We start from the raw sequence: 10,395 nt of genomic DNA, 5'->3' as shown, positions 1-10,395 counted from the left end.
TACGCCCCTGAATGGTCTGCAATGGCACCATAATACCACAAAACGCTTTATCTGTAAATTATAACTGATAACTGGTGTCAGCTGAGCCCGAACATCTGTATAATAATAATAATAATAATAATAATAATAATAATAATAATAATCTTTAATGGAGAATGGCAACCCGAAGGTTGAAGTTATACAATTACATATATGAATATATGAATATCTGGGCGAATGTTGCCTCAGTATTCGGCCTTACTGTAATACAAGCTCATGGTACCCTTACCGCTGTTAAGGCCTCATAGCAGCATGTACAAAAACCTTGAGACACTTAAGTACCTGAAAGTATCCACGTTCTGACAATCTCTGTGGGTCCTCTGTTGAACCTTGTAGTATGTTAATCCCATTAATTAAAAGTGTTTTCGTGTCTCTTCAGGCACGAGGTTCATAAAGTTTTGCTCTTTTTTATTTCAGCTTCCTCCTGCACCGACACAACAGCATGCCATACTGTGGAACTCTCGCGGAAAGGGCGCCACCTTTTCAAGGTCGACCTCGAAATGGAGTTGATCTGTTTCATGTTTCCAATTTATAAACTTTTTGCACCCTCGGGTGACAAGTTGTGAAAAATGGTGTTTGATTCATGTAGGCGACCTCCATTTTATAATGTATTACAAGCATTTGGCCATCCATTTGCACTTGTTAAATTTGGCCTACCTTTGCCTTGAAACCGACATGAATAAATATTTGAGAAATTTTATAATTATAGTATTTTATAGCAATAAAAAAATATTTAAAAATCACGTATTGTATTATTTTTTTTAAATATTAGTAGTATTATATTTTCGCCCTTTATTTTGTTTATTTATTATTTTATGTATGACATGCTCATCTCTGGAGTTCCAAAAACTTCTGGGAGAGGACAAAAAAAAAAAGCAGCTCAAGTAAAAAATACAAAACTGGAAATGAAAAATGAACCACAAAACAAATCGGCGTCATTCACTCTGGGAACTCAAAAAAGTTACCAGTCATTTATTTCATTTTTGCATCACACAAATGACTTCAAAGCCTTTGTACACCTTAACCTCTTCCTCAAATGAAATTAAAATAAAGAAATTTAAAAAAAAATAAGTAAAAAGTTTTCCTTTTAATTTAATTCATGTATGTATTTTGATCAAGGGCAAAAATATAATACTACTACTAATAAAATCATAATAATACAATACCTGATTTTTAAATATATTTTTATTGCTATAAAATACTGTAATTATAAAATTTCTCAGTTCCACAGTATGGCGTGCTGTTGTGTCAGTGCAGGAGGAAGCTGAAATAAAAAAGAGCAAAACTTATGAACCTCGTGCCTGAAGGGCGGGACACGAAAACACTCTTTTGTAGTATACCCCCCCACCCTGTAACTTCCTGAAACCTTCATTTTTCAAACATTTTTTATAGTGTCTTTTGCACCTATGTCAAAGCTGTTGAAATAAAATGTTTTTGTAATTACCTGTGGTCTTTTTATTAGTTTTAATCACGTTTAATCCACCCCATTGAAATACAATGTGAAAATTTACAATGTAACTGCAGTAAATAACTTGCTGCGTTTTCGTTGGCTAACTCTACCTTATTTTATGTGAACATAGCTAGGATTGATACGTACATTGTATACTTGGATTTCCTCTGTGAAATTATTATGAGCTTCTTGTTCACATAAAATTACCTTAGAGTTAGCCAACGAAAATGCGGCAAGTTATTGACTGCGGGTGTAAATTGAAGATTCTAACCTTGTATTTCAATGGGCTGGATTAAACGTGATTAACACTAATAAAAAGTCCACAGGTAATTACAAAAGAATTTTATTTCAACAGCTTTGACATAGATAAACAATAAAATGTAAAAAACTGTTTGAAAAGTGAAAGTTACAGAAAGTTACAGGGTGGGGGGGCTACAAAAGTACCAACACTTTTAATTGGATTGACATACTACGTTGTACAAGGTGCAACAGAGGCCCCACAGAGATTGTCAGAACGTGGATACTTTCAGGTACTTAAGTGTCTCAAGATTTTTGTACATACTGCTATGAGGCCTTACCAGCGGTAAGGGTACTGTGAGCTTGTAAGGCCGAAAACTGAGGCAAGGGTGGACGGCGACGGGACTCGAGAGGCCACTGTTTCACCCACACTTTGCCGCCGCTGCACCTACGCCTTTTTCAGATACGTTTTACAAAATATTTGAAGCACACAAGGTTCTCGTTAAATTGCTACAAATTATTAGAAGCATTGAAAACAACATCACATTGATGACCTTGCTGTTAGCTCACCATTTTCATATCATTTTTGGCGACCAAAACCACTTTAATTCGTCTGCACTGCGCCTTGTTGGACGTGAATGACGATAGGTGGCAGTGCGAATGATGTCTTCAAGACGTAGTTTAATAAGAAATTCTTGACATCATTCGCACTGCCACCTATCGTTATTCACGTCCAACAAGGCGCAGTGCAGACGAATTTAAGTGGTTTTGGTCGCCAAATAGATATGAAAATAGTGAGCTAACAGCAAGGTTATCAATGTGATGTTGTTTTCAATGCTTCTAATAATTTGTAGCAATTTAATGAGAGCCTTGTGTACTTCACAAATATTTGTAAAACGTATCTAAAAAAGGCATAGGTGCAGCGGCGGCAAAGTGTGGGTGACACAGTGGCCTCTCGAGTCCCGTCGTCGTTCACCCAGATGTTCGGGAAGGAGTTGGCTCAGCTGACACCAGTTATCAGTTATAATTTACAGATAAAGCGTTTTGTAGTATTATGGTGCCATTGCAGACCATTAACCATTGAATGTTACAAACACACAACTAGAAAAAGAGGTATTTTATATTTTTAGTTTAAGATATAGTGCGGTGAAGCCAGCATGTGGACCAGTGTCTCACCTAACAAGAAGAAAAATCTTTCTTTGTGGAGCTGTATCACTGATCACACCAAAGTAGTTCTGATCTTGCTCCTTGCTGTATTCATAGGTAGGAAAACCTTCTTGTTTGATTAAATCAACACATGTAAGCAATATTACCTAGTACATATTTATTTTTTCCTTTAAATTGACATGTAAGTTACCAGAACGATTATACCATTAGTGTCTTCAAACCATGTCAGCAGAACTCACAGTTAATATTTAAATCTGTATTATTATATTGAAGACCTTTTATTTCATGTCCAGTCTGTGCCTTGAACATTTAAGCTTAAATTGTACTAGGCATTCAACCACCAGTTTCATTTTATTTACTGGTTCAAATGAAAGGGATAACAACTTTTCATATGAGATCTATATTTCACAATAAAAACATTGTAAACAACCCTTAAAAAAAAAAAAAAAAAAAAATATATATATATATATATATATATATATATATATATATATATTCAATTTTACCACAAAAACGGCAGTTAAAGCAATTAATCTGATATCTCTACTTGCCGTTGGACCATGTGACCTCCATTGATGGCTATATTTTATAATACTTTGTAATCTCTTAAGATATTATTTAAAAAAAAACTTTTTATAACAAAATAAAAAAGGGACTTACTTTGAATGTAAAAATGGATACATTAACCATTTGGTAAGTATGGGAAAATTGTTGTTCACCCCAGGAGCATTCATTTGTTGGACAAAATGAACATTTGTTATCGTTTTAAATCTCAGTGATCCACGTGAAAAATTCAGTTGACATTCTAGTAAAAAGTACTACACATCAATGTCATTTATTACATGTTTTGGAGTTTTAAAGAATGTGAGGTTTAATTTATTTGTTATGAGGCAAGTGAGATGAACTCAAAAGTATTTTGAGGAAAATTATAGAAAAGGTTTGTTTGTTAAAGAAAAGAATCTTCTGACCATGTCAGACTATATATGAAATCAATGAATTGCAGTCAGCTGAGTGCGCACGACAGTTAATTACCCCCTTACAGCTTTTAGTAGGTGGGACAGATGCTTAAGCCAGCTAAGGTGACAGTAATCTAGTGAGACTCCCCACAGGGATAGATTGATCTAAAATCTGTGGGAATGAGGTCTTAGATTCCTGGTTGACAAGTTTTATATCCGCAGAACCAGCCATATGATCACCTTCCTGTTATTCTGCACTTCAGATGATGTGTTCTCCTCTCCCTGCCCCAGTGGATAGACTCACTCCCCCTCAGTAGACCTATGATCACCTTCATGTTATTCTGCACTTCAGATGATGTGTTCTCCTCTCCCTGCCCCAGTGGATAGACTCACTCCCCCTCAGTAGACCTATGATCACCTTCATGTTATATTCTATACTTCAGATGATGTGTTCTCCTCTCCCTGCCCCAGTGGATGGACTTACACACCCTCAGTTCACAGGTGTTATAAGGTGTCCAGTGATTATCAGACGTTCCAAGTGGCCAGGACAAAGTGCCGTGAGATGGGAGGAATCCTGGCCATGCCAAAGTCTGCAGCCTTACAGGATGCAATGGTTTCTATAATAAAGTATGTTCATTGACTGGTTTTTTTCTTTTAAGGCAAATTGCCCTTGTTTTCCACTGTAAGCCAACAACAGGTTTTTAAAATTAGCTCTTTGTTGCATATTGCATCAGCAGTAGAACAAGTTCAGCTTTAAGTGAAAATTGTACAAGATTAAGTGTAAAATTGCTTCAAAACCTTTTTATGATATGATCAATGATATTAAATTTGAGTACATTGAAAGTGAAATATTCTTAATGAATATTGAAGTAAAAGGTCAAAAGGTGCTAACAACTAAAAAGCAGTGGTAGACTGCAATGTTCCTGGTGAAATGGGTCCTCAGAATTTCTCCCCCAATGTTGCATCAGACAAAAATGTATGCCCCCTGTATATATAACACTATCTGCATGACTTTTTTTATATGCTCTATGCTCACTCCTGTTCTGTTATCCCCCTTGATAAGAATCATGAGAGACTATTGGATTGGCCTGGAGCGCTTCATAACACCATCAAATGAGTACATCCTGGTCTGGGAGGACGGCACACAGTTGGATATTGGCAATGACTATGATAACATATGTTCATGTGAATATAGAGAAATAGGTGACTACTGTGCTGCAGTGCGTGTGAGTTACCATCTTTTTCCTGCCTGGGGAGACTTGAGCTGCACAAATTTAAGGACTTATATCTGTGAAATAGAAGGTAGGGTTTGATTTCAAACTAGATAATTAGATGTATTCAATGAAAAATACCTAAAGATACATGTCTATGTTGTACTTATGGAGTTATATAACCATGTAAGATTGTGTTGATCTTTCTCTAGCTATTTCACTCAGCACCGTTATTTTATAATTAACAACGTACAATTCTGAGTGGAAAAATTGTTTTTCAATTATCTGCACATCCACAATACTGGGTAACAACATTGGATATGGGCAACATGTGGCGTTGATCTTGTGAGCACGCTTTCCACTTAGAATATGCATCATATTTTGCTCCATATTCATAAAGTTGGGAAAATGTGACATTGAACACATAAAAATTTTCAGGGAAGAGTACAGCTAGTTAACTTAACAAAGCATGCTGCGATCCTGAATCAGCGGTTAAACAGCAATGACATGATGTCATTTTTTATGAGTTGCAATACAGAAGTGGGAACAGTGTATAGCTAATTTAATAAGTCTCATGTAGTGTTCATATGACCAGTCTTCATCAGTGGATATCTTCACTATCTATGTTACAAGTCCCAGGGCCAAATCTGAATGGGGAAATGAAACTTCACACTAGCTATGGTTTCGGTGACGGGAATTTGAATGGGAATCTGATTGGGCCATAACATCTGTGATTACATGCTCAAATGATAGGTTTTCCTTACACATTGTTGTTTTATTAAAAACGGTGTATTTCAGGTATTTGAATCCGGAAATTGAAATTTTCGTATAGTTCACATGTATGGGAAATGACCTTGTACTGAAGTTGAAAACGGAAACGATAGTAATGCACAACAACCCATTTTCCTCACCCACCAAAATATGTGATGAAGAGCAATTTTTGTTTTTCTCTAGTATGTATGCTGTAAATAATCCCTGAGATGACCACAAAACATGAAAATACTGTTCTGAGAGCTTTCTTTTCCATACAGTACAGCTGCAAAATGGACTGGTATGCCTGTTTCCCAGGTTCAAGCACTGTTTTAGCATCATTTTTGGCTAAGAATTAAAAAGTTGGAAATACACAGCATTGTTTAGAAACATATAATTGTTTGTTGCAATAAGACAAATTTCACATGAAAGCACCCTGATTGTAATTGAACACAAAATATTTTGACAGACTTTCAAAGATATATCCTCTTTCACATGAAAGCACCCTGATTGTAATTGAACACAAAATATTTTGACAGACTTTCAAAGATATATCCTCTTTCACATGAAAGCACCCTGATTGTAATTGAACACAAAATATTTTGACAGACTTTCAAAGATTTTTTCTCTTTCACATGAAAGCACCCTGATTGTAATTGAACACAAAATATTTTGACAGACTTTCAAAGATATATCCTCTTTCACATGAAAGCACCCTGATTGTAATTGAACACAAAATATTTTGACAGACTTTCAAAGATATATCCTCTTTCACATGAAAGCACCCTGATTGTAATTGAACACATAGGAATATTTTGACAGACTTTCAAAGATTTTTTCTCTTTCACATGAAAGCACCCTGATTGTAATCAATCACAGGAATATTTTGACAGACTTTCAAAGATGATCACATACTGCTGTTACCCAGTATCGTGGACTTAAGGTGCTTTCCCAAAGATTTAGATAGATCTAAAGATTAAGTTTTAGATCGACCTAACTCCCTGGGGGTTCACGCTAAATTGCAGTCAGCCGCGCGGGCACCATAGTTAATTACCCCCTTACAGCTTTTAGAAGGCGGGACAGACGCTTAAGCCGGCCAAGCTGACAGTAATCTAGTGAGACTCCCCACAGGGATAGATCGATCTAAAAATCTATGGAAATGGGGTGATAGTTCCTTTTGCCACTGAGAAACAGTATAAGGCAACCCTACCAGACTCCCAAATATAACCATAAATTGAGCCTGTATCTAATTTTTTCTGTCGGAAGACGGTCAAAAAATGGAGGATGGATCGTCAAATATAATATGGAAGACTGTCAGAAAATATCTGTGGATCTGCCCCTGCATAAATTGAGCCTGTCACAATGTTATTATCAAAGTGCATGAGGAGATCACTTCCACAGGAACTCTGCTTACATCTAAATACTCGACTCTATCATATATTTGTTCCAGAGTGTGAATTCCCATCTATTCCAAATGTTGTTGAAGAATGGGGAGGGAAGCTGGCAGGAGCCAGTATCACCTACACCTGCCTGCCTGGGTACAAAGTGGTCTCTGGGGACACCACCAGGACCTGTCTATTCAATGGAACCTGGAGTGGCTCACCGCCTGTCTGTGGATGTAAGAATATGGTGGACAACTCCTAAAATTTTAAACACTTAATGGTTGCCAATATTAAATGTTAGCAAGATTTATTATTTTAATCTACACTTGGCTCTAGCATTTGTAAACCTAAACACAGTCCTTTTGTAGACAATATAAACAATTGCCTTGGGATAATGATTGGCTATTTTTGTTAAAATTTTTATCCAAAAATATTTCACTTTAAGATAAGCATCATATTCCATATGTGTTTAAGCTGGAATACCTTAGAAATTATTTATTTATCAGTTGTTAATTGACAATGCAGCAGATGTCATGAACAAGACCTCCTCCCTCCAGTAACATCATGGTATTCTTAGTCCTACGTACAAGAGTGTCATTTTCTACTCATTCTTGTTTGGCAAAAGAAAGAGGATTTTTGGCATCTACATCAAGCAGCAAAAGTTCTCTAATTACAGAATTTGAGCAGTGTGATTATACTTGCTGTGGTCACATACTTGCTGTGGTTACTTAGTCTGAATTTAACCTCGAAACAGTCTTAAAAGGTTTTTATCAAACCATACTTATGTATTTTACACATGTTATTCACTGTCCATACCAAGTATATGTCCGAATTTTGCTCTCGACAATCTCCAGTTCATACAGATTTAGACTTATTGGAAAAACTATCCAGATGAAAGGAGCTGGCAATATCTTAATACCCGGTATTTCTCTATCCAGATGGAGGGAACTGGTTGGCCTGGGGACCCTGGGAGGATTGTTCTGTGCTGTGTGGGACAGGAACCACATCCAGAAACCGTACATGTCACGACCCAAATGTGCCCAGTGAACAGGCCCTGTGTACAGGTGGCGCCACCAACTCAACCCAGACAGCGACCTGCTTGGATCAAAACTGCCCACGTATTTAGAAATATTGAACATATTTTTGAACAAAAATATCACATATTACCTTCAGCTATAGATTTATAGATAATGTACTCTTTTAATACATAACAGTGTAATCTGTTAATATATGAATACAAACTTGTGTTATTATAATAATATTGATTTTACCAACAACTATGATAACATACATACCGTACATGTAAGTGTGAACTTGGAGACTTGAGTAGCCCCTGCGCTGCTATACGTTTGTCTAGCCTATTGTTTTCTATGTGGGGAGACACCAGCTGTGAACATTCAGTTTATTATATCTGTGAATTATCAGGTTGGGTTTGAATTAAAACTAGATATCTGTATTCAGTAAAGAATATTAGCTAAAGATGCATGTACCTGATACTTTTGGAATTATATAGGTATGTACAGTTGTGTTGATGTTTCTCTCCTCCCAGCACTGCTCTTTTATAATTAACAATGAAACAGTACGGATTGGATTTTGTTGAAAGAGATCTGGGATAAAAGACCTGTTAATACAAATTTTCATCCTATTTCCATTTGCAAGTAAGATATGCTGGAAGGCAACTCTACCACGCCCCCAAATATAACCATAAATTGAGCCTGTCACAATGTTCTTATCAAAGTGCATGAGGAGATCACTTCCACAGGAACTGTGCTTACATCTAAATACCTGACTCAATCATACATGTATATTTGTTCCAGAGTGTGAATTCCCATCTATTCCAAATGTTGTTGAAGAACGGGGCGGAAATGTGACAGGAGCCAATATCACCTACACCTGCCTGCCTGGGTACAAAGTGGTCTCTGGGGACACCACCAGGATCTGTCTAATCAACGAGACCTGGAGTGGCACACCTCCTGTCTGTGGATGTAAGAATATGGTGGACAACTCCTAAAATTTTAAACACTTTTAAAATGGTTGCCAATATTAAATGTTAGCAAGATTTATTATAATTATCAAAAAATTTATCTTAAAATATTTCATTTTTAAACAACCTTTTCTATATCTGCTTCAGCTGGAATATATTAGAAATTATTTATTTGTCAGTTGTTTATTGACATTGCAACAGATGCCATGAACAAGACCTCCTCCCTTCATTAACATTAAAACCACTTGGCCAGCTTTCATGTGGACCCTTCTGTCAATACTGGTTGTTTTTCTCAACCCAGGACTAATTTTCAATGATACAATCAATTAAAGCTCTCAAGATTCCTAGTCCTACCGGGTACAAGAGTGTTCAGATTATTGTTTTTCCTTTTATCAAGAGCTTGTAGAATATGTGGGTATTACCTCCAATATTTCTGTGACTGTCAGTCACCATCATCAGGGAGTAAATGACTAGGGTCATTTCACCTGGAATGAAAATCCAGGACAATTGCCCCTAATCACTGGCCTTGTGTTGTAACTGTTACATCCTTAATGACAGAATATGAGGAGTGTGATCATACTTGTTTTAGTCACTAAGTAATTAGTCCCAGTTTAACCTCAAAACAGTCTCAGGTGGTTTTAATCAAACAATACTAATATATTCCTACACATGTAATCCACTGTCCATACTAGGTAAATGTCAGAATTTTGCTCTTGACAATCTCCAGTTCATATAGAAAACATACCAAATTGGTCGATGAGCATATTTTAATTAATTAGGCTTTAACTTTATTTAATTTATATATTTGAAGCAATTAATTTTATTTAAATATGTATATTTCTCTATCTAGATGGCGGGAGCTGGTTGGCCTGGGGAGCCTGGGGTGATTGCTCTGTGCTGTGTGGGACAGGAACCATATCCAGAAACCGTACCTGTCACGATCCAAATGTGCCCAGTGAACAGGCCCTGTGTACAGGTGGCGCCACCAACTCAACCCAGACAGCGACCTGCTTGGATCAAATCTGCCCACGTATTTAGAAATATTGAACATATTTTTGAACAAAAATATCACATATTACCCTCAGCCATAGATTTATAGATAATGGTACTATTTTAATATATTAAAATGTCAGCTGTTAATATCTGAATATGAACTTATGTTATTTTAATAATAATAATAATTTGTATTTAAGATACTGTCTCCCTACAATTTTTTCTC

The 10,395-nt window shown here is 36.4% G+C and overlaps 1 protein-coding gene across 1 annotated transcript in view; it reads left to right on the top strand.

Annotated features, from left to right (window-relative positions):
• Positions 1–2,496: 2,496 nt before the first annotated feature.
• The window catches only part of LOC106162044 (uncharacterized), a 33,660-nt gene continuing 25,761 nt past the window's right edge, over positions 2,497–10,395 (top strand). Inside the window, exons 1-7 of the mRNA XM_087012682.1 lie at positions 2,497–2,989; positions 4,293–4,476; positions 4,913–5,151; positions 7,261–7,428; positions 8,131–8,310; positions 9,010–9,177; positions 10,027–10,206. Of these exons, the coding sequence (XP_086868808.1) occupies positions 2,884–2,989; positions 4,293–4,476; positions 4,913–5,151; positions 7,261–7,428; positions 8,131–8,310; positions 9,010–9,177; positions 10,027–10,206 (1,225 nt within the window). The 5' untranslated portion in view covers positions 2,497–2,883. The remainder of the gene's footprint in view (positions 2,990–4,292; positions 4,477–4,912; positions 5,152–7,260; positions 7,429–8,130; positions 8,311–9,009; positions 9,178–10,026; positions 10,207–10,395) is intronic.

The sequence above is a fragment of the Lingula anatina genome, chromosome 5, assembly GCF_051362555.1.
Source record: "Lingula anatina isolate TDL-2025a chromosome 5, LinAna3.0, whole genome shotgun sequence".
NCBI classification, from domain to species: domain Eukaryota; kingdom Metazoa; phylum Brachiopoda; class Lingulata; order Lingulida; family Lingulidae; genus Lingula; species Lingula anatina.
The sequence above is the reverse complement of the archived record's forward strand: the minus strand, read 5'-3'. Positions and strand labels throughout refer to the sequence as shown.